This window comes from Thermobia domestica, chromosome 4 (assembly GCF_964235325.1).
Source record: "Thermobia domestica chromosome 4, izTheDome1.hap1.1, whole genome shotgun sequence".
NCBI lineage: Eukaryota > Metazoa > Arthropoda > Insecta > Zygentoma > Lepismatidae > Thermobia > Thermobia domestica.
In genome coordinates this window covers 267407371-267434166 of record NC_137457.1, presented here as the reverse complement: position 1 = coordinate 267434166, position 26796 = coordinate 267407371, and the positions used below count along the sequence as shown (strand labels likewise).

Below are 26796 nucleotides of genomic sequence, written 5' to 3'. Positions count from 1 at the left end.
GTGAATTTTACACTAGTGTCATCTATACGAAAATTTTTTGTTGCATTACTTGAAAACTTTACAATGCTATCGAAACAGCCGTTGCACAGTTTATACACCGTATTCATATACTCACCGAGTAGGCATATTTTGAGTCTCTTCAACTTGAGTGTCGTGACGTTTCTTGTCGCTTCGTGTAGAGTGATGTTGATGGTAAGTGTGACGGTAACCTCGGCGTCGACCGTCCCTCTGCATGGTAGCGTGACTCGAAACGTCTGTGGTTGCGTGGGGATGCTTCCAACGGTGGAGATGTTGAGCTGCGGAGTGCTCAGGGCTTCGCGGTTCGAAACGTCAAATGAGATCATATAAGGCAGCTGAAATGAAACAAACAATAAAAGTGAAATATTAGCAATTTGCTTACTTGATTTTAAATATAGAAAATTTTACTTTGAAATTCTTACATAAATAAAAGTAGTCAATGAGGCCGCACCTTCGAAAATCTATTAAGGTATTTCAGAAGTTTGAGGTTCCCTTCAATGAAAGATCAGAAAACACGAAGTAGGATAAAGTCGCTAAGAAATATGTGTTATACATCTCAAACTGAAACGTACTTTACGGTTTAAGAAAATCTTTTCTTAACCTTAGGAATCTCAAGAGGAGGTTCCTCAAATCCAGAAAGTAGTTTGTTTTTTTTAAAAAAAAAAAATATATCAAATACAATGTTATGAGCGATTTTTTTAAAAAAAATTGTTAGTTACAGTTACTTAGACAATTTGCCATGGTAATATAAAGAATTAGTTCGTAAGTAGCTTATAAAGTAGGGGAAGGGGTCCAAGAAGTCCTCCATCTCTACTTTTGAACCATTTCATTTGAAGATCATACATTTAATTATTAAAGTATCAGAGTATTATCTGGTAAGAATATCAAAAGTAACTTTTCTCTCATATTTCCGAATTAAATGAAGTATATGTGTCTGGTCACACTGGCCAGCCAGGCAACAGTTTTGTAGTATAGGAGGCAGATGTGTCTGTTTTTATACACTTTGTGATCTCGACATCAACAAGGAACACTGTAGCTTTTTGCTGAGCAAAATAATAAGTTTATAGTAAAAATTACTAACGTCTAACAGTTTTGCCAACTATACACTTTGGTTTTATCAGATATTATGAAGAAAAATTGGATAGTTGGCAAAACTGTTACACGTTAAAAATTTGCAATAAAAGTATTGTTTTGCTAAGTGAGTCGCTTTAAATTATATTTAAGCCTACAAAAAGCAAAGTTTGGACAATGGAAAACGTAAGTTCTATGTGTTTTATGTACTAGAGTACATATACACTTAAGGAGTAACAAAATTTTAAATAAATCCTTTGCCTTTAATTATACTAAGTGGGTTCGAGAAGTCCCCACCTTGGGATGACTGGTTATCTAAAATAACTTGGGATTCCTACGGTTAATATCTCAGCCCATACCGGTTATTTGCGAATGTGATAGCAACAGTGATGTATTGCTAGAATTTTTGGTTAAGTATAGGCTCGACCATTTTCAAAATATATAACGTATACCCACCCTTATACTCTCTAATACATTTCTGATTTAACGTGAATATCCGATGAACTATAAAAATATTAAGTGGATATACGCCGTACACTCCCGTATACCCTCCATCATATCCCTGTATGGCATTTATATAATATATACGAAGGATGAAGATTCGAAAAATTTCAGGCTTATCAAACACACACACACAATGTTTTTCAAACAAAATAAAAGAAGTCTAAATTATCCGTAAAACTACAAATTGTTCACGAAGAATACAGTTCATACCGGAAGGTATATGGTTTCAACAGCATAGTGCAACCTCTTACACCACTCATGTAGTCATGGTTGGTTCGAGAGTTTTTTTTTTTTTTTTTTTTTTTTATAGCACCGAGGCTCTATGAGACCAATAGTATAATTTAAGATGGATTCCGAGCCACCGTTATAGTTCAAAATTCACGGCTCTCCACTGGAAATCTAATTCATGAATCAATGCACGAAGAATATATTGAATCTTGTGACCAAAGCGCATCATTTCCAAGCCATTGTGGCCACCCTGGTCTCCTGACCTAACTGCACCAAATATTTTCTTATGAGAGTATGTGAAGACAGCAGATTACATAAACCATCCGCATACTTTAGAAGAACTACAGACGAACATTAAACTAACTGTGAACATTTTACGGCCAACGTTCCGTTGCGTATTCAGGAACGTAATCAGAAGAATGCACATAAATGAAGCAGTAAATGGTGGTCACTTTTAACAATTGTTGTAGTGCTTCAATGACTACACTGACTACGTGCCTTTTTGTTCACCCTGTACTTCACATATCGAAATAATTTTTGAGTCATCCTATACACAAACAACCCTACGTTGAATTTAGGTTTGGGAAATCTAGACAAAGATTAAGATTTTTTTCATTAATGATAAAGTAAATACGACGCTTTCTATTTGTTTTATCTTTCTTTATTTCAGGATTAAGAGTCTTTCCAAGATTCAAAATACTGTATACGAAAGGTTGAACTATGTATTTGAGAAAACGTCCGAGATGAGTTTTTATTTATTTATTTTTTTTTTTCTTTCTTTCTTTAATGTTTTGTTACTATAAGAAACATTTCCAGAGCTCACGGGAAACTCGGTGGTGATAAAGCATTGCCTTTCGAACATTGTTTGCGTTATAGTTACCTGTTCCCTGATGTGGCGTTAACACAAAAATATCAAGACACATGTGTTACGATCTCCAGTAATGTTATGTTTGAAAACATCAGAAAGAGAAACTACCAACAAGCGCTGGGGAAACTTTTAGCACTGCTGAAATGTTTTCGTTGCAGGAAGTCACACTTTTAGTATGTTCAGGTCGCTTGACATATTTTAAGTGCACGTCAACAATCATTAGCATAGCAGAATAGGAGAATGTTACATGTGCTTCGGCAGATATATACACACATATTCAAGTTTGTTTTTTAAGTTTTTATTTACTCCACACTTAGTCTCTTAACATGTTTATTATATTTACTTAATGCCGGAAGGCGTGAGTTTTATGGTCTCCGTAGTCCTTACACGAAAGAAAATAAATATAACAAAAGTTATGGATCATACAATAGATAAGATAAGAATGATTTAAAATTATGTAAATGTATATGAACAAGAGACATCCATTAAGATTATGAATATATTCACATAAGTACAAAATTAGTGTCGTTTCACAGCGTGAAAATACAGTAGATTCCCAAACTATAGGGACTTAATGTTCTACCCAAAGATTATAGATTTGTCAGTTCTGGTTTCAACAGACGGACAACAGGGGGATGATGACACTACTCTTGGGATGATGACACTACATCACAGTTTTTACTCTATGCAAATCTAACATTAAATCGGAAGAGAGATATTTCTACAACTTCCGCTTTGGACAGAGGAATTAAAGCAGACATTGAACTCACGTCAGTCTTGCGACACTGAACTCACATCAAATAAACAGTTTCTCGCTATCTATCACCATTTTTGATCTACAGTTATCAATGTCAAAGCCGGAAGAGTTAGTATATTTTTACTGTTTCCGGTTTCAATAGCCGTATAGAGTCGGAATTGAACTTATTCTTGAGATGGTAAATTCATTTCTCGAAACCGTTCCCCGATATCTATTACCATTTTTGTTCTACGGGGGTCAATATTCAGTGCGGAAGAACGTTATAAATTTCTGTTACTTCCGGTATCACTAGAAAGTTAAGAGGTCAAGTTGACACCTATCTACATAGAGTGCTATATCCACATTTAAAAAAAGAAAGTTTCTTTGCAAAAGCCAAAAATTGGGCATACTTTTGGAGTTTTAGCACACACACACACACACACACATTCATTCACACAAAGAAACTGTTTCTGGCCATTTACTACCGCTTTTACTCTATGAGATTCAATATTAAACTGGAAGCTGAAGTGAATTTCAATCACTTCTGATTTTGGTGTACTTTAAAAGCAGTGTTTGAAGTGGAAAATATAAGGAAGTGGGTGGAATGTTTCAGTACAATTCAGAGTAAGCATACCCCATTGTTAATCACGGTAAATGTACACGCTGATCATAATTCTCTTGAGATGGGGTATTCCATATCCCCACTCCATTTCGAACATTGTTTATAACAAAACAAAACAAAAAAAAAAGTATTCCTAAGATGCCGAATCCATACCAAGAAACTGCATTTCGGTATCTTTTATCGTTTTTTGCTTTATTGAGATTAACACTGTAACAATAAATTATAATTTCTACCATTTCCGATTGGAAGAGAAGGATAAGGATACAGATTGCACCTATTCTTGGAACACTGAACCCATATCAAGAAACCATTTCCACCATCTTTTAACAGTTTTTGCTCTGATATATGTCAACAGACGAACAACGTCACTTTTAAGAGGCTACATTCTTCACCATTCTATAGGATTATTTTCGAAAAATAAAAAACAGTGACATTCGTAATTGAAATTTCCACGGCACGAACAAAATTCCATACATGAATAAGTGCGGAAAGTAACAAGTGATAACCAAATCATTTATTTTTCGGATGATCTGTTTCTTTAAGGGAACAACTGTCGAAGATAATTATATACAGAAGCTACTGCAACAAAGAGAAATGATGCAGAAGATGATTCCAGTGTGAACCAAAATTATGATGCAGAAGAAGATTCCAGTGTGAACCGAAATTATGATGCAGAAGATGATTCCAGTGTGAACCGAAATTATGATGCAGAAGATGATTCCAGTGTGAACCGAAATTATGATGCAGAAGAAGATTCCAGTGTGAACCGAAATTATGATGCAGAAGAAGATTCCAGTGTGAACCGAAATTATGATGCAAAAGAAGATTCCAGTGTGAACCGAAATTATTCAATAACTGCAAATATTATTCACAGGTCACAAAGGTGAGTTTACTGTTTATTCGTGTGATCTTTACCCTATAGGGAAGAGAAGGGAACAGGAAAATGGTAAGAAATTTATGGACACGATACTGTCCACCGCAAACACACATCTTAGCTCGAGCCAGGAACCCTTGGTACCAGACGTGAACTAGTAGCAAGAAGACTGTGCGACATTCGGATTTGATATTAAAAATCGTAATATTGAAACTTAATCAAGAATATGAAAAATATAGAAACATATTGAAATGTAGGACAGACAAATGTTGAATTGATATATTGAAAAATTCGATTAGTAATACTTTTTTATGTTCGTATTTTCCTATTTGAAAATACCGATAAATTGATCGATATATCGAAAAATTTCACAATCCTACATTCTACCACTGAACTGCTGACTTTCCGCCCCCCTCCCCAGGTCAATCGAATGCGCTTGGCAAAGTTAAGGTAAACTACATTTCATGCAAACATTGAAATATTTTAAGCTTTCGCTCTCAGTGTAAGATATATACTGACCTGTATATTTAAAAAAAATAGCAATATAAACACTGACTTAATATTGCAAATACAATTTATTGTGCCTGTATCAAATCAGAGCAATAACAGTTTGAAAAGAAGAAAAAAAAAAGCACGATGTCAAAAGACTTTTCACACCTGACATTATGACTTCGACAGTAACTTTCCATAATTTATTAGCTTACATCTTGACATCCAAGTGGTCGTAATTAACCTACATTTAGATGCAGATACTTGCGCATATATTACTACTAAATCTGTCATTATAGTTCCCTATTCTTGTATTCGAATTTGGGTTTTCATTGCATCACATAGTAACAAATACCTTATCCATATATATATATATATATATATATATATATATATATATAGTGTCTATATGAGTGTGTGGATATACCATGTGCATTACGAATGATATATCGCATATTAAAAAAGTATGGTTTAATTAATAATAATTAAATTCAGATTCATTCCAAATTATACAATACACCACATGTGCGTCTAACACGAAAAAGCTAATGAACGAAGAACCATAGATTATATTAACTTTTAAGTTTTTATAGTTTTTTTTTTTTTCCCTTTTCCTTTAACTTAAATATTCAACTCGACCTAACGCAATCTAAATAAACTGAACACAAATGGAGTTAGCAGTCCAGTGTTTAATATTTTCTTTATCTGTTGTTTGAAAAATAAAGAATAAAATGAAACAAAAGACAAATATATATATATATATATATATATATATACAGGGTGGGCCATTTTAATTAATCCACGGAAATATCTGAAAAATGATAAAACATAGAAGAAATGTTTTAAGTACACGTTATATATTGCTAAGGGGGAAACCCAATTCCGCCAAAAGTACCCCCTCTCCACCCCCCTAAATGGGGGTAACGGGGGGTAACTTTGAAATGTCAAATGGGAACATGGGTCGAGTAATACCTCGTTCGAAAGGTCTTGGAAAACTAAGTAACGCTGTACCAAAAGATGTTTCATATTGTGCACCAGTTTCAAAATGGCCGCCATGATATGGTTCGAAAACTCCAGTACCCGTAGTATGAAAACCATGGAAGATAAATGAATGGAACAAAATTGAAATACGTAAATATCATAGGGCATATCGAATGATGTGGTCCCTGTGATCCCAGCGGTTTCCATGAATGGGTTTTGTGGGCTAACTTCAAGTTTTCAATGTCTGACCGGACAACGGTTCGGGCGTACGCTTGACCTACCCAATGCTGTTTGGAAGGCAGACTTCATGCATAGAGAATTGGTGCACTAAGTTAACGCGGATGGCCACAGTTACATATTGATTAACTATTAGCATTCATGTCATATTGTGAGCTTGAGGGACGAAACGGTGTGTACGTATATCCCCGAAATGCTTTCTGAATAACCAGCACGCATTGCATAAAAGAATCTCTTTTTTTTTTTAGCCACTACAGCGTCATCCTCACAAACAAATGTTTCAACCACACCATACCTATTTGTAAGGTTAGCCTTAATTTACGAATTAAAGTAGAGCTCTCGTTTGAACTTTCACTTTACTTTCCACCCCACTCACATACAGAGCGCAGGGAGAGATTATTTTGCAGGACTTGGATTTCTCTCTATACATTATGTCAATTTTACTCTAATATTTTTATCTCTGTTGTATTATTCTCGAGCCTTGGAACGCCTCCGTGGTTTTCCTATTTAATTTACGTTATTTTCATTTATGTCTAACCGTATTCATACTATGGGCACTAGACGTTTTCTTAGACACAGTCACCATGTCTTTGCGTTCATTTTGAAAACGGTGTCTCATGTCGAAAATTTTCTTACAGAAGCTGTTTGATATTAATTTGTCTATGTAACGTGATGTTACTCGCTTCAAGCTGCTATTTGAAATTTTCAAGTTGGCCCCGGATACCTTTCAGTTGGCACTTGGAGTCACCCCGACAACACCTCTCGATGTGCCTTACGTCAGTTAGCTACTCCAGTTTTTCTTCTGTTGATTTATCTCCAATCGCTTTCATACTACGGGTACTAAACCTTTTCTCTGACACGGATACTATGTTTCGGCGGCCTTTTGAGAACACTTCCATTTCACATCAATCGTTTTCTCCTGCAATATGTTAGATTTTGCAAGATTTATCGAACGAGGTACCACTCGACTCATGTTACTATTTGAAATTTTTAAGTTAGCCCCCAAGATCCCTTTAGGGAGGCCACTGGGATCACAGGGACCACACCGTTCGATATGCCCTATGATATTTACGTATTTCAATTTTGTTCCATTCATTTACCTTCCATGGTTTTCACACTACGGGTACTGGAGTTTCCGAACCATATCATGGCGGCCATTTTGAAACCGGTGCACAATATGGAACATCTTTTGGTACAGCGTTACTTAGTTTTCCAAGGCCTTTCGAACGAGGTATTACTCGACCCATGTTCCCATTTGACATTTCAAAGTTACCCCCCGTTACCCCCATTTACGGGGGGTGGGGAAGGGTACTTTTGGCGGAATTGGGTTTCCCCCTTAGCAATATATAACGTGTACTTGAAACATTTCTTCTATGTTTTATCATTTTTCAGATATTTCCGTGGATTAATTAAAATGGCCCACCCTGTATATATATACAAGTTGGTTACAAAATATGTGAAAGGGCAAATGATTACACCAGTAATAACACAATTTCCATACAAAAAGTAACGAACAAAGACACTGAATGTATATTACAGCAACCGACACTGACATTACCCTGCTAACACCAACATTTATTACACTGTTTCAACATGTTTCACACAAATCACTTTAATCTATGTCAACGATAAACCACATTTGGTGTTTTCATGGCTCTTTTACGCAAATTAAGGCAATAAAGAACAGATGATAACTTTAAATTAAGATAAAAATGTTGTTCTCTCTTTCTATTTTCTTTCTTTCTTTTTTTTTTTTTTTAAAGTATATCCCCCTCGTTTTATAACCACACATATAATTAACAAACGCCAAGTGTGCGACGTTAGAGAAATAATTATATGATACTACAGTGGGTTCGTCATAAAGCTCCAAGAAAATTATTTTTATCTTAGCATTATGTTCAATGTTACTTACAGTAGCTATATTTTAATCGCCTCTTGTTTGAACTTATTATTATTATTATTATTATTATTATTATTATTATTATAAAACTGGCATATGGGGCCGTTGCCACAGCCAACCACCGTTGCCATAACAACGAATCCTGTCGCTGCGCGTCAATCTACAACTGATTGGAAAAAAAAAATCTGCAACAAAAGTGATGCACAGAAATAAGTCGTGAGTGGGAACCCTTCACCCCTGGTGGGGATGTTCATGAAGCTATCAGCTTATGCCTAATTACATTGGAATATAATTTCCATTTCTTATTTCGAACATACTAGGTTCGATTGCAACGAGAAAACTTTTATCGGACTTCTAAATAAAATAAAATAAAATAAATAAATACATGACCGTGTTTATTACATATAGAATTCCCAGTCACGACCCCCCTTCCAGTTTTATTAAAAATAGAAGAAGAAGATGAAGAAAAGAAAAAGAAGATAGAAGAGGAAAGATGTAAAGTAAGAAGGTGATAAAGGGGAAGCTGTTACTAGATATTTTAAGGAATATGGTAAAGGAAAGTGAATAATTATCTAATTGTGATCATTTCCAATAGCTATTGGGTGAATGTCTGGTATTAAGGTGATCAACGGTAGACACATGTTAACCCATACATCCCCGATCTAGATCCATTTAACCCAAACTACCAAATTATCCCAATCTAGCTCGGAGATAGATGAGAAAGTTTAAGTTTACCGTTTTTTCAATATTTCCAGAAGTTCTAGACTAATACTCAATATTTGAAAAATGAACGACGAAGTTGATGGCATGTTAGAAACGACCACAGGAAAAAAAAAAAAATCAGAGTATCACATATGTGTCGAAGATTTTGACTTTCACAGTTCTCTCATGATGATCATTCGTTCAGGCTACTTCAGTCCTTTTTACTTCCTTCATAGAGCCAACTTAAGTTAGTATTAACATTCAATGAGTTTAATTGATAACTACCATTAATTATATTAAATCACACATATATGTCAAAATAATGGATGCACTTAATACTAAACCTACATTTCACTCACACACACATTCATACAGGACAATGTATACTTCGGGTTGTATTTAGTTAAATTAAACTAACCTAACTACATTACTATATACATTTATTACATTTCAATAAAAGCAAAATTAGTTGGACATAACAGGGAAAAAATTTAATACATGGAAAGAATGTTTCATTAACATGCATAGAAATTCGCTAATTTTATCAAGACCAAATAACACATTTCTCTTCCTATATATATATTAAAAGTTGCATTACATAAAAGAGAATTTGACAAAAGGAAAAGAAAAAAAATGAAAGACAAAAAATAAAAAAAATTCAAAGATCAATACATTTAGGATTCAGTGTAATGAATCTATATATATCGTTGCGGAAAAAGAAAGAAAAAATAAAAAAAATATATATATATATATATATATATATATAATTGGTTAATCATTCTTAAAAAAAAAAAAACACTTTAGTAACATTTTATTAGGTCTCTGTCCCAAGAGGAGACATTTCGACGATTTTATGAGTCTTTGTTCTCACATCGATAATAGCTCCTTTTTCCAACTCTCTTTTCGCACTGTGGTTTGTGTCCATGAGAGTGTTTAATTGTTTTTGTTTTAGCTATAGACAAATAGTCGCTTCATATCACATATATATTTATATTTCTCATTTCGTCACTCGACGCACTTTATCTAAAATTTCAAAGTTTGTCAATATTAAGGAAAACTTATCAAATCCAGTCACAGATATTGGGAACATATTTCCATATTCCGGTATTCTCATTAACTTATTAAACAGATTTTAGTTCGTTGAATTTAAGATCACTAAATTTTTCCCTAGTATAGATCTTGTAGTCAAAAATTCTAGATACTGAATAGTTTGGTGTCCGATCGTAGGGGAAGGATTTGTTCCATGTTTTACTGATGGAAAAAGTCGTTGGAGAGGCGCACTGTTTCGTAGGTTGCTAATTTCACTCGCAAAGTAAATTTGGGTAAGGATTAGGGTTATTCTTATTTATCTTACGACCCGCTACTTGTTTTATTCACATGCGGTATTTAACATTATATTCAACTTTAATAGTTACAGACATCAGTAACCACTCAACAAAATGTAATTTATTACAATATACGCGGTAACGCTATATGTCACAAATAGTTGGTAAAGGTCGGGTGTCAAAAACCTATGGCAACCTAAATAAAACCAGGGTAAATACCGAGCCCATTACATACATACTCGTATATATATATATATTCATATTATTCAATACAATAAATTTCACTTTAATATCCATCGTAGTATTTCGTCGACGTTTAAATCCTACATAACCGTTCATATTCGACAAGTATTCATATTTTATAAATATTTATATTTTATTGGCTCAAAGACAAAAACAAAAACCCTGACTATCAAAAATTCACTTTTTTTTCCTCATAAGGTTGCAACATTGTAATTTATATGTATAAACCCGATAATCAATAATCATTTTCAATTTACTAAAGATCCGCGTAGATATATAAAAAATAGTTGACATAAGAGGTGGAAATGCAACAAAATGAGCAGGCACGTAACTTTTAAAACTATGTAAGCACATATATAGATGTATATATAAAAAAAATCAATGTTATTGGAAACTAGTGGGCCCAGACTAATAATACATACACACTATATGACCAATCAATAGAAATAAAAACCAGTAATCAGTTGTCAATGGATATAATTTGTATGATCCATGAATAACGAATGTTTCTAGGAATCCGAAAGCATAGTGTACCTTCCCGTCAATTTCTCCAGTGGTGGATTGAATATCGCGAAAATGGTCCTGAGATGTGCTGCAATACCTCCACGAATTGCATCCTTCGATGTCTCAGTTAGTACATACGATCGAAATAAATGATATGGAATATTTTACATTTTCATGAGTTTCAGAAACCGGGGGGGGGGGGAGGTTGAAATTTTGAAAAAAAAAAATCTCGAAGTAATGAAGACAGAGAGAGATAGAGAAGAAGGAAGACGAAGAATAGGGGCGCCAAAGACTTAAGTGGGAAATAACTAACGCTACAAAGATAAAAGTCGAATTTCGCTCTCAACAAAATCCATAGCCAAAATATTCTTAACATGCCAAAAGGGGTGGTCTACTCAAATACGTAGACTCAAGAAGCGCCCTGCTGCCAAGGATGCAAGTTCTGTGTCCATCAGATCCCAATCCCACAAGAATTTGGTTGTAAGATTGAAATCCGATCCCCGTATCCGGCCCAAACCAGCAGGTTCCCGGAAATCGTCCGGAAGGTTAGAGAAGGCGCTAATTTAGAATTTCAAGAAAAAAAAAAATCCGACCTCTTGGAAACTAGAAGATTCCAGAATAGGGATGAAATTAGAGTAATAGCTAAGGTATCCCTAATTAGTAATTCGCCAAAATTAAAAAAAATTAAATAAATAAACTGAATTTTGGATCGGTGATTTCAATTACCGAAACATCACCGATGGCTACCCAGCGCAGACATGCCACCGTCTGGGACGTCGTTAATTTCCCTCATCTAATTAAACTAAGAAAAGACATGAAAAATACTTAAGGGGACTAGGGGTCGACGTCCGGGTACGCTAAATTTAGTAGCAGTTAATTTAATCGGATAGTCCGAACTGAGTTATATGAACACTGCACAATAAATAAATAAGGTAAGCAACAAAAAAAAAAAATCTCGGAGAGGCTATGAATGTTAAAGGTACAACTGACCGAAACCTGTACTTTTCGATGATCACAGGAAATAGCAGTTGGTTTTCTTAATTATCATTTCTGTCAACCTTTAGAAGTAATTCCCATATGATACTACTCTATCTATTGAAAGGCTTAAGATCTGGGGCTGTTATTATGAGGTACATAAATGCAAAGTAACACACAATTCCCAACTATAATTTACTATCCAAGTAGCAAACTCGGTTGGATGAATGCACCGGTGTAGAAGTCTAAACGCGAGAGATATTTTCTTTTCTTCGTAAACATATTCCTATTTTCACTATATAAAATTTACTAGGCCTATCCATTTAACTATAGGGGTCATCATCTTATTCATATTATATATCATGTTATTAACATTTCATTACATTCATTCATTATCTACTAATTTCCGCACGAAATAATATTTTATAAACACCCTATTTCGTACATTTTCACGCAGGCCATACACATATTTACATTACGCAGTAATAAATATATATATATATAACTATCACAATCTATCACGCTCAAACCACCACACGATCACATTCATCGAACCACGTACTCTTTATTTCGAAGCACCCAAATTGTATTTACCTTGCAGGTTTAAAAAAAAAATCATACATGGATTTACGGAAAGTTAAATTGTCAACGATTAATCTATTTCTGATTTGTTGATAAAACTGAAGCAACAATGGAATTTTCTACAGCCACGGGAAAAGAGAATTTAATCCTACATTTTTAAACGAACAGTAACAGCATATGGACTTTACTTCTATTAAGAAAATAGGTGTTCTTTATTTCAGCGGATTATTCATTAACTACTGGACCTAGCAAGCTAAAATTTTCAGTACAGTAAGATCTCATGCTATTTTATACGAAGGTATACTCATCCGAACCGAAAACCATGTCCACGGGAAGTAATTTGAGAATAACTGTCCAAAATCAAACAATCTAAATCACTAAGTCATGCGATGTCGTACTGTCAACAAACTATTGAGTACCGAAACCGGACGCTGTGGCGCTGTAGTGGAGGCATAATTTACCGTGTACTGAAATCTATACTTGTACTTATTAATCAGAAATTTAATATTTACTCTGGTTTATTTATGTTAGCAAAATGGTACTAAATTAAAGCATATTTATACACTGTCCAAATCGAAAATTCACACACTCACACAAAACTACTAACTACATACACCACTGTTAGTACTATACATAAAGACAACTAACTAAACTAAACATGCACCATTTAGTTACATGCATGTTGACGAAAATAACCTAACACATTAAATTTAAAATACATTACTCCCTCGTCGATATATACAGTCGGCTCTATTTAATTTAAAGGGGGTCAAAAATGAGAAAAGTAACACTAGGTCCAATTGACCTGACCAATTGTTTACATAATGATTGCCAAAAATTGATGCCCGGGGGGCACCTTAACGAGGTTTATGGAGGGACCCTTCCCCTGAAAGGGGAAAAGGCCCTAAAACGAACAATAACTAACCCATTCCCCCGCTAGAACTGGTTCAATTTGGAAAAGGGGATAGGAGCCCTTTTGAACTAACTTAAGCTGCCATTATGATTATTTACAGTACTATCAAACCTACTACATACATGCAATTACGAAATAAATAATGATAAATCACATTTACTGTATACACGACCAACATGCACTAATCAGGTCGTAATGTCCCTAATCCCTAATTGAATTTGGAATAACAAAAAAAATAAAGTCACTCTTTCACTTCTGCTATTATAGCTGGGCAGCAAACATGGCTTCCTAGAAAAACAGAACTGGATGCTTCACTAACTTATTGTTTCTTTACGGAAAATGTAGCTTTTTTCACTGTTTTGGGGGCTCCTACACAGCCTTCAGTGTTCAATTATGAAATTAAATCATATTTTTACCTGAATTCTATTAAAATCCTAGTTCTTTTAACGCAGATAGGTAGGCGAAAATATAAGCTGCGTATCGTAAGGTGTCTTCTATTATTCTGATAACATTGCGCCGAAAAAGCCAGAGGTAAGAGAATTCCTCCAATCAGAAAGAAAACTTTAGCCGCGGAAATTACAAAGCGAATGGAAATTTGGCAAATCCAGATATAACCGGATCTGAAAGTGACTATGGACTAGTGAGAGGGGGTGAGGGAAAGATTAGGTACCTGGCCAAAATCTACATTGGTCTGAAATTAAGGAGATTTATATCCAATAACGGAACTATGTTTTGGTATGACGTCAGAATGGTAAACCTTGTAACTATTCAAGTTATATATCCGTAAATGGGATTTACACTCAATCAAAATATAAATAAATATATTATACAGTGGGAATATGGTTACTAACAAAACCTTTGGGTTTATTATATTTAATTCGAAGTAAAGAGAGTAAGTAAATTGTGTAACTAAACCGAAATTGAATTAAAAAAAAATTGCTAGGTACAGGGTGCGTAAAAAAAAATTGCCATTACTTTCAACTGTAATGGTATATTACAGTTTTCCCCGGCCCATTAACAAAATTTTGTTAGAATAACAAAATTTTGCTAATTGGGAATACCAACTAATGATGCTTGTTAAGTTAACACACTCATTCATCCCATTCAAACGTTACCAGTCACTCTAGGACAGTATATTATATCTACTTGGGGTATTGCGCAAGTAATTCACTACGTTTATCTTCTGTACAATTGAAAATCTTTAAATTTCGGAAATTGTGAGTTCCGATACTTTCACCTTTGAGATTATACAAAACAGCGCAGTTTTTTAATAATTTTTTCACGATAAACGGGCCAGTGAAAATTTTCATCCATTTGGCGGATTCCTGCTTTATTATTGACGATAAGTTGTGTAATTTCAGCATTACTAATTGACCTTCTTCCAGAGTAACAGAATGTGTTGACCGTTTACTAGAATTTCGTGAATTTATATCTATCTCCGTAAATTTAAACCTATTTTCAACGGAATCTAATTGTTTTGGCCATGGGAACACCTTCCGGTAGTTGTCAACAGCAGAGTAACTCAGAAAGCGTTCCGCCGGCGTGCAACCAATACTTGAGCAATAAGAATTATTAAGAAGGTCCTGTATTTTTACAAGATATCTATACCAGGTGGTTTGATCTTCATTACACCATAACCGAACTAACCTATTGAGCTCTTTATGGCTGCGCTCTGTTATGCTGTTACCCTGAGGAGAATAGCTAGCTGTTTTCTTGTGTTTAATTTTATACTTAGCACAGAAATCCTGCCACAGTTTGGACTGGAACTGTGGGCCCCTGTCGCTTAAGAATTCTTGAGGATATGGTAAAAGGTGAAAATATCTTCTCTCTAGTACCGTTATTATTTCTTTAGTATGTGCTTTTCTGAGCGGAAGAAAAGTAACAAAACGAGAGTAAATATCTATTAGTGATAAAATATAATAGTATCCCTGGCTAGGTGGTAATTTCCCAATAAGGTCCACCCCCAGAGTCTCATGGGGTACATTTGCTCTTATGTGATATTCTTGCTGAGCTATGGTTCGGTTTGCGAACTTTGTTTCCGCACATTGGATACAGTTTCGGATGAAATTTTTTATGGTAGCTTTTTGATTTTTCCAATAAAAGATTGCGCGACAAAAGCGATAACATTTTTGAACTCCAAAATGACCTGTGGAGTGAACAATACTGATAATTTGGTGAATACAAGCCTGAGGTATTACTAAAAGCCATTTTTGAACTCGCAACGGTTTTATGTACATTAACCCACAATGCATTGCGATTCTATTCTGATTACCACTATTTTCAAATTGCCTTAAGAACGTTTGACATAATTCATCCGTTTCTTGATTTTTCTTGATATGATTTAAATCAATGTCAGCATATTGTGTTTTCGTTAGGAAATGCACATAATGGGTTTCGGGTTCAAGCAATACCTCGGGCGGATACCTACTAAGTGTATCGGCGATATTGTTCTCGCGGCCTGGACAGTGCTGAAATGTTAAGTCAAATTTTTGTAATTTAAGTAGGATCCTGGTGGTTCTTGGTTCAAGGTTCTTCTGAGTGAAAGCATGAGTAACTGCTGCATTGTCGGTATGAACATACGTGATACGACCCATAATATATTGTTCAAAGTGCTCACATAGGAACAGAACGGACAGTAGTTCTAACTGAGAGATCGACAGAGACAACTCGTAAGGCTTTACCCGTCGACTAGCATATCCGATGACATTAGGATTTTCTTGACCTGGGGGATATTGTGCAAGATAGCCAGCCAGATTTTCCATACACGCATCACTGTGTATGTGAAATGGCAAGGAGAAATCTGGCTGACTTAGAGCAGGCGGATTGCTAATAAGCTCTTTTAACTTATGGAAAGTTTCCAATGTTTCATCGTTCCATGTGAATTTTTGATCCTTTTTTAGTAGTTGATATAATTTAGCGGTAAGTCCAGAAAAGTTTGGTACGAACTTTCTCCTCCACCCTATGAGGCCTAGGAACTTTTGTAATGCCTTCTTTGATTTCGGAACCGGGAAACAACGAATGGGTTCGTTTAATTTAGGGTCGACCCTTATCGTTTTGCCACTAATAATATGACCTAAAAATTTTATCTCCCGTGCGAAGAACTTACATTTTTGAAAATTTAAGGAAAAATTTGCCCTCTTGAAAATTTCAAAGGTTCTTTCTAAATGAGATAAGTGTTCTTCTTCCGTGACCGATTTTACCATAACATCATCAAGGTATAAAACTACAAAAGAACGAGTTGAGTCGTTGAAAAAATTAGTCATAACGGATTGAAAAACAGCAGGACTACTCTTCAATCCCTGTGGCAAAACGGTAAGGCAATATTGCCTTCCTTTATACACGAAGCTAGTACATTGATATGATTCTTTGTGTAAACTGATCCCATAATAGGCACTAGACGCATCAAAAGATGAGAACCAAGTGGCTTGTGAAACACGATGTAATAAATCGTCTATCGGTTCAACCTGTGCTTGTGGAGAAATAATTTTTGAGTTGGTAGCCCTGAGGTCCAAAACGGGACGTACGCCCCCAGAGGCCTTTCTGACAACATGAATAGGATTTCTGTATGGGGACATCTGTTCTATAGCAATTCCTAACCGTAACCATTTATTTAATTCGGCCTCAAACTCGGGTTGCATTGCTTGTGGGACAGAATAGCAAGGTCCCACAACTGGTTCGTTATCTTTTAGTTGAATTTTGTATGGAGGCGCATTAACACGACGTGGGTACTCGGAGAAGAGAGATCTGTACTGTAATAATAGTTTACGGAGACCTGATCTAATTGGTGGTGGTAAATCATCCCGAGTAGTAATGTAAGTGTCGATGTCTTGTGGAGAGACATTGCATTCGGCATTCAGGAATGGATCCAGCTGATCGTCCCTGTTAACCTCTCCCCCATTGAGAGGTGTCGCTACACAGGCAGCTTGACAGATATACCTGGGGTCAAGCATGGGCTGATCCATCACTGGCCGCCCTGACTCACCGATTGCAATCTCTCTTTCCGGTATTCCCACTAACATTACATTTGGCTTATTAGTTGAAACAGTAACTGCATTCCCGAGACTATCTTTCATACGAATTTCTTTCTTTTCACGGTCGATGATACAATGAAACTTATCTAAGAATGGGCAACCCAAGATTAAATCCGTTCGCAAGTACTTAATAACAAAAATAGCTATTTCAAAAATATGGTCTTGAATATTAAGATTGAAATTTTGAACCCCTTGAACTGAAAAACTTTCCTTCCCAGCAAATGCACCCAGTGTAAGACCCGTGTACGGCCTTAATTTTGCAGAAGGGAAGCGCTGTTTCAATCCTCTCCACACCTCCCAGTCCATTAGGCAGAGCTCTGAACCACTATCAATGGTAGCAACAAGTTCAACGCCACCGATACTTCCTTTTAGGCTGGGAGATGCCGAGAAATAACGCTCTTCCCCCACCGCAAATGGCTCTTCATCGATTAAGAATTTTATTATAAATTCTAAGGAATTCGATGAGGGGTATTCTTGTATCTGAAACTCGGATTTATTATTATTAGGATATTGCGTTTTGTAGTTAATGGGGTGTATGTACCCGCAGTTATCCTCCCCCATTTCATCAGGTAACTGCGGCGTTAGTTTGTCGACTTTACCGCCGTTTCGCGACTATCACTCCCATTTAATATTGTTCTAGGCTCACCGTTACCACGCACTTGCGAAGGGACTGAATTCTGGGGTCGATTTACATTATTGTTACTATTATTCTGACTATTACCGTTCTCCCTTCTTCCGTACGCCCTGTTAAAATTCCTCCTGGTGTTATCGCCCCTATCCGGGTTCGATGCCATGTTGGTACGGTCATAGGGACGATAACTCCGGCGATTGTTGAACATGGGCCGATTCCTAAATAGTCGCCGGCCATTATTGTTGTTTTCTGAGCCGTACCCACTAGGATAACGAGATCCAGCTTGGGTATAACTCAGGAAATCTGTCTGGCAACTTGCCGTTACCTTCGTCTTCGTCGGTTTTAGAATTTTTGCCTGTCGGGCGAAGTATCGTTTTGGTGGACCACCAACTTCCTTACCGCACAAGGCAGCTAAACGTGAGGTGACTTCTCGCACCGTTTGGCACAAGTGGGACGCTATGGCCCGGGACTCATCGGGTGGAAGAGCGTTAACTATAATATCTACAAGTTCAGCCTGAGAGGGATGTTCAGCTATCTGATAATATAGTTCGATAATTTTCCAAGCATAGTCCAAGAGGGACCCATACTTGGAGCGATCATACCGGAGTGATTGTAAGTTTCTCTTTTGGAGCCGTTCGATGTGCTCATTACAATATTCTTCTTTAAAAAGAATCAAAAAATCACTAAACGTTCGGATTTGGTATTTAACCGAAGCAAACCATGCGCCCGAAGCGGCGATCAAACATTTTTCAACTATCTGCAGGCGTTCCCCATCAGTAAGTTTATACATGTCTAAATATTGCTGCAGTCTCCGCAGGAAAACTCGAGGTAACCCGTTAGTAATGTTCCCATCGAAAGTGGGAAAACGTTCAATATCCCGGAGGGAAACTTTAGAGCTCATACTATGCGGGGCAGGAAAAGAATCCAGTGGAATCAACGCGTTATCCTGAGCAGTTGGGGTTGTCACCGGATTTGCCACCGACGGAGTGGTCACTGAACTGAACGCTCCCATATGACCAAGAGAGGTTTTGTAATTTGTGTTGACCATGTAAGGTTCAAACTTAGGACCCACCACGGTAGTAACCGACGGTCCGGCACGTCTCCTTTCCCCTCCTGGCAGCACGCTGTACGATTGTACCATTCCAAAGGTAGAGTGAGCATTTACGCTAGTGACTGTTGTAGTCACAACACTCGACTGCATCGGTACATCAAAATTACTCAACCATGATTTCGAGGTTGGCTGATGCGGGGGGCAATACATTGCTGTGTCCCGTGCATCAGGCAACACTTGACTCTTACCCGGGAGGACGTTACTTGTTTCGGGGAGAATTTTCCCTGGAGAATCGCCATCAGGAAAAGGATAGGAAATATCAGACTTGGCGATTTGCAATTTAGTAATATTCCCCTTAATACTGTCTACTTCGGTTTGAATTCGACTAATTCTTTGGTCAACCGACTCTAGTTTAGATTCTATTGATAGGTCGGATATTACAACATTCAATCTACTTATTTCAGCCTGCTGCTGTTCAACTTTTTGTTCGATGTCACCAAATCTTTTGTTTGTACTCTCAAACCTTATATCTATTTCATTGAATTTCTCATTTGTTTCGTCTCTGAGCTGCTCGGTGGACTGTTGGGCCCGGTATCTAACCTGCTCCAGTTCAGTAGATGTTTGCTCTTTCAATTTGCTCATCGAAGAAGCAAAGTCTAAACAGATCTGGTCAATTTTATTGTTTAATACCTCGAATCGAGCGTCGGTCTCTCGTTTCGAGGTATCAAACTTCTCATTTATTTCACGCCTTAAGTTTTCACTATTCTGGTCTAACTTTTCATTTATCTCACGCCTCATTTCTGTATTCTCACGCCTCATTTCTGTATTATTTTGTTCCATGTTAGTGAATCTTTCGTTCATCATCTCCATCATCTGGCGAATTAATGCAGACGTATCAGACCCTCCAGATGACATTCCTTCCTTCGGGTTTGCCGTCTGATCCCGAGAATCACTTTGATTTCCACTCTTTTCCTCATCGTCGAGGTCAGATATCTCCGCTGGAGATATTTGGCCTCGGTCCTTTTCACAGTCCTCACAATATTTTTCTATTTCGCCGGTTTGAACTTTTTCTGCATTTTCAGCAGTATCGTCCAAATTGGAGCAAGCAAAGTGGATCCATTTTAGTCCACAACCGGTACATCTTATAAGTCTCCGCGGGGCGCGAGATCTTTTCTCTTTTTCGTTTAATGTGCATTGAGTGCACGTGACATCACACTCGTCCTGTGACACAACAACCTTTTTTGTTGCCATAGTTTTGAGACACTTTACACTTTACAAAAGACAAGATATATATATCAGAAATACACATATACTATAAAATACTTATTCGCTATCCAGACAAGTATTATTCATAAATTAAAGGACTCCCATTCTCTTTCCTTCCTTGACACCCTTCTAGCGTTTAGTTCTATTTTAGAAAAATTTTGACACTCCTTCTCTTTTTCCCCCTTAGAAAAGGAAACAAAAATGACAAAGTAGCCAACGACTCTACTTGTTTCACTATAAAATTTCTCGTATTAATTTCAATGTTGTAATCAATTCAACATGCCTTCAACCTCACTCTTTAACATTCTTAAAAAATTTCAAATCTATCGGTCGCCATTTAAACGGAGATCCGTTGCCATGGGAACAAGCGTTGCCATGACAACCATTCTTGTCGCGGTTCACCAATTCAAACTGATTGGCATGATAACTGGTATTATTCAATAAGCATTTTCAGATCCGTTACCACAGTAAACATGCGTTACCATGGCAACAGTCCTGTCACGTGTCGCCATTCTAAAACTGGCATATGGGGCCGTTGCCACAGCCAACCACCGTTGCCATAACAACGAATCCTGTCGCTGCGCGTCAATCTACAACTGATTGGAAAAAAAAATCTGCAACAAAAGTGATGCACAGAAATAAGTCGTGAGTGGGAACCCTTCACCCCTGGTGGGGATGTTCATGAAGCTATCAGCTTATGCCTAATTACATTGGAATATAATTTCCATTTCTTATTTCGAACATACTAGGTTCGATTGCAACGAGAAAACTTTTATCGGACTTCTAAATAAAATAAAATAAAATAAATAAATACATGACCGTGTTTATTACATATAGAATTCCCAGTCACGACCCCCCTTCCAGTTTTATTAAAAATAGAAGAAGAAGATGAAGAAAAGAAAAAGAAGATAGAAGAGGAAAGATGTAAAGTAAGAAGGTGATAAAGGGGAAGCTGTTACTAGATATTTTAAGGAATATGGTAAAGGAAAGTGAATAATTATCTAATTGTGATCATTTCCAATAGCTATTGGGTGAATGTCTGGTATTAAGGTGATCAACGGTAGACACATGTTAACCCATACATCCCCGATCTAGATCCATTTAACCCAAACTACCAAATTATCCCAATCTAGCTCGGAGATAGATGAGAAAGTTTAAGTTTACCGTTTTTTCAATATTTTCAGAAGTTCTAGACTAATACTCAATATTTGAAAAATGAACGACGAAGTTGATGGCATGTTAGAAACGACCACAGGAAAAAAAAAAAATCAGAGTATCACATATGTGTCGAAGATTTTGACTTTCACAGTTCTCTCATGATGATCATTCGTTCAGGCTACTTCAGTCCTTTTTACTTCCTTCATAGAGCCAACTTAAGTTAGTATTAACATTCAATGAGTTTAATTGATAACTACCATTAATTATATTAAATCACACATATATGTCAAAATAATGGATGCACTTAATACTAAACCTACATTTCACTCACACACACATTCATACAGGACAATGTATACTTCGGGTTGTATTTAGTTAAATTAAACTAACCTAACTACATTACTATATACATTTATTACATTTCAATAAAAGCAAAATTAGTTGGACATAACAGGGAAAAAATTTAATACATGGAAAGAATGTTTCATTAACATGCATAGAAATTCGCTAATTTTATCAAGACCAAATAACACATTTCTCTTCCTATATATATATTAAAAGTTGCATTACATAAAAGAGAATTTGACAAAAGGAAAAGAAAAAAAATGAAAGACAAAAAATAAAAAAAATTCAAAGATCAATACATTTAGGATTCAGTGTAATGAATCTATATATATCGTTGCGGAAAAAGAAAGAAAAAATAAAAAAAAAATATATATATATATATATATAATTGGTTAATCATTCTTAAAAAAAAAAAACACTTTAGTAACATTTTATTAGGTCTCTGTCCCAAGAGGAGACATTTCGACGATTTTATGAGTCTTTGTTCTCACATCGATAATAGCTCCTTTTTCCAACTCTCTTTTCGCACTGTGGTTTGTGTCCATGAGAGTGTTTAATTGTTTTTGTTTTAGCTATAGACAAATAGTCGCTTCATATCACATATATATTTATATTTCTCATTTCGTCACTCGACGCACTTTATCTAAAATTTCAAAGTTTGTCAATATTAAGGAAAACTTATCAAATCCAGTCACAGATATTGGGAACATATTTCCATATTCCGGTATTCTCATTAACTTATTAAACAGATTTTAGTTCGTTGAATTTAAGATCACTAAATTTTTCCCTAGTATAGATCTTGTAGTCAAAAATTCTAGATACTGAATAGTTTGGTGTCCGATCGTAGGGGAAGGATTTGTTCCATGTTTTACTGATGGAAAAAGTCGTTGGAGAGGCGCACTGTTTCGTAGGTTGCTAATTTCACTCGCAAAGTAAATTTGGGTAAGGATTAGGGTTATTCTTATTTATCTTACGACCCGCTACTTGTTTTATTCACATGCGGTATTTAACATTATATTCAACTTTAATAGTTACAGACATCAGTAACCACTCAACAAAATGTAATTTATTACAATATACGCGGTAACGCTATATGTCACAAATAGTTGGTAAAGGTCGGGTGTCAAAAACCTATGGCAACCTAAATAAAACCAGGGTAAATACCGAGCCCATTACATACATACTCGTATATATATATATATTCATATTATTCAATACAATAAATTTCACTTTAATATCCATCGTAGTATTTCGTCGACGTTTAAATCCTACATAACCGTTCATATTCGACAAGTATTCATATTTTATAAATATTTATATTTTATTGGCTCAAAGACAAAAACAAAAACCCTGACTATCAAAAATTCACTTTTTTTTTCCTCATAAGGTTGCAACATTGTAATTTATATGTATAAACCCGATAATCAATAATCATTTTCAATTTACTAAAGATCCGCGTAGATATATAAAAAATAGTTGACATAAGAGGTGGAAATGCAACAAAATGAGCAGGCACGTAACTTTTAAAACTATGTAAGCACATATATAGATGTATATATAAAAAAAATCAATGTTATTGGAAACTAGTGGGCCCAGACTAATAATACATACACACTATATGACCAATCAATAGAAATAAAAACCAGTAATCAGTTGTCAATGGATATAATTTGTATGATCCATGAATAACGAATGTTTCTAGGAATCCGAAAGCATAGTGTACCTTCCCGTCAATTTCTCCAGTGGTGGATTGAATATCGCGAAAATGGTCCTGAGATGTGCTGCAATACCTCCACGAATTGCATCCTTCGATGTCTCAGTTAGTACATACGATCGAAATAAATGATATGGAATATTTTACATTTTCATGAGTTTCAGAAACCGGGGGGGGGGAGGTTGAAATTTTGAAAAAAAAAAATCTCGAAGTAATGAAGACAGAGAGAGATAGAGAAGAAGGAAGACGAAGAATAGGGGCGCCAAAGACTTAAGTGGGAAATAACTAACGCTACAAAGATAAAAGTCGAATTTCGCTCTCAACAAAATCCATAGCCAAAATATTCTTAACATGCCAAAAGGGGTGGTCTACTCAAATACGTAGACTCAAGAAGCGCCCTGCTGCCAAGGATGCAAGTTCTGTGTCCATCAGATCCCAATCCCACAAGAATTTGGTTGTAAGATTGAAATCCGATCCCCGTATCCGGCCCAAACCAGCAGGTTCCCGGAAATCGTCCGGAAGGTTAGAGAAGGCGCTAATTTAGAATTTCAAGAAAAAAAAAAATCCGACCTCTTGGAAACTAGAAGATTCCAGAATAGGGATGAAATTAGAGTAATAGCTAAGGTATCCCTAATTAGTAATTCGCCAAAATTAAAAAAAATTAAATAAATAAACTGAATTTTGGATCGGTGATTTCAATTACCGAAACATCACCGATGGCTACCCAGCGCAGACATGCCACCGTCTGGGACGTCGTTAATTTCCCTCATCTAATTAAACTAAGAAAAGACATGAAAAATACTTAAGGGGACTAGGGGTCGACGTCCGGGTACGCTAAATTTAGTAGCAGTTAATTTAATCGGATAGTCCGAACTGAGTTATATGAACACTGCACAATAAATAAATAAGGTAAGCAACAAAAAAAAAAATCTCGGAGAGGCTATGAATGTTAAAGGTACAACTGACCGAAACCTGTACTTTTCGATGATCACAGGAAATAGCAGTTGGTTTTCTTAATTATCATTTCTGTCAACCTTTAGAAGTAATTCCCATATGATACTACTCTATCTATTGAAAGGCTTAAGATCTGGGGCTGTTATTATGAGGTACATAAATGCAAAGTAACACACAATTCCCAACTATAATTTACTATCCAAGTAGCAAACTCGGTTGGATGAATGCACCGGTGTAGAAGTCTAAACGCGAGAGATATTTTCTTTTCTTCGTAAACATATTCCTATTTTCACTAGGGTGACTGCACCAATAAATGACCGTCACCAGTGAATGACCTGTGTCATAAAATAATGCCCACAATAAGAGTTAGAATAAAGTGGGCCAATAGGAAATGAGCTTCCATGTATCTGTAGTGTTTTGTTTTGTATCTAGACTGTGATTTGTTTGTCAGTGACACGTGACAGAGAATTCAAGATGGCAACTTGGATAGCACTCGTATGACTACAGTGGAAGACGCAAAAACGCTTACATTGGCAATAAGGTAAGAATACCCTACATAGTTCCTATTTTGTAAAAGATAAGGACTGTAAGAAAACTTTGCATGCATACAATGCTTCCAGTAACATATTAAAAGAATAATGTAGAAAAATACGTTGAGTTTTTGTTCTGCATGCCGCTTAAACATCACATAGGGGTGGTGGTCATTTACTAGTTTCAAATATGTTCACGTTCACTAGTGAATGACCATAGAGGTCATTCACTGGTGTTAAGTTAAAATGTGCGATTTTCCTATGTCATAGGCACAAAATTATCGACCAAACATGTATCACGTACAAGACGTTGCAATTTACCTTGTACTGAAAGTTGATCCAGGTATGACCGGGCTGTGGTCATTCACTAGATACTACCGGTCATTCACTAGATTTTAATGTGCACTCTTTGAAGAACTGCAGTGTTTCTTAAGTATTACTATTTGTAGTTTACAGGTAGTTTTAATTGAAGTGCTGGCTAGAAACCATTACAATGTTAATACTTGTTATTGAACATTTATAAGGAGTCTTAGATTATTATTATTATTTTGTAGTGTAATTATTATATCACTCCATATCCCATTCTTCTAAAAATATTCGGAAATGTATAGGCTATCAAATGTTTCTTTAGGCAGCCCTTCAATTGTATCTTAAAGTTATCTTGAAGCTACTGTTCTAATCGACTATAATTGAGATGTGTTCTTTTGTTTATTAAATAACTACGTCCTTAGTCTAAGAATGCATTGAAAAAATTGTCAGAGAAAAATTAAAGAATAATCATGATGCAAGCACTTAATGTAATACTGTAATGTGTTGAAACAAGAAACGAAATGCAGTCTCGACAGGAGTACGACATGATCAATCCCTACAATTAAGGGGGGGGGGGGGAACTAAAGCATTCTAGATAAGCCTAAAGTTTTAAGACAAGTAAATTTCCTTATGGCAACTAACATATTTAAGAGACTATTCTGTTCCTTTCACTAAATTAATTACGTGCTTAACACCACTGCTGGTTCATTTTCTTATTAAGATGCCTTTTTAAATATGAAAATATTACGCCAGTACAAGTTCACTAACAAGAATTTTTCTTTTACATTTCAGGAATCAAGCAAATAGCTATTCATGATGGAAATTTGCACCAGAGACGAAAAGAAAAGTTCCAAAAGAAAATATGAAAGATTCAAGTATTCCCAAGATGATTTGTGTTCAGCAATAGATGATGTTAGAAGCGGAAGACTAAGTGCAAACAAAGCAGCAAAAGTGCACAATATACCGAAGGGAACGCTAATAAACAAACTACATGGAAAAGCCCCAATGGAACGAAAAATGGGTCCCCAGACAACA

The 26796-nt window shown here is 35.9% G+C and overlaps 1 protein-coding gene across 3 annotated transcripts in view; it reads right to left on the bottom strand.

Annotated features, from left to right (window-relative positions):
• Positions 1-26796, bottom strand: part of dnt (tyrosine-protein kinase Dnt) — a 314732-nt gene that overhangs the window by 59091 nt on the left and 228845 nt on the right. For 2 of the 3 annotated variants that reach the window (XM_081755891.1, XM_081755892.1), the window contains exon 3: positions 116-353. In XM_081755891.1, the coding sequence (XP_081612017.1) occupies positions 116-353 (238 nt within the window). Of the gene's footprint in view, positions 1-115; positions 354-14188; positions 14507-26796 lie in introns of those variants that run through there. The other variant, XM_081755894.1, reaches the window with a different exon arrangement.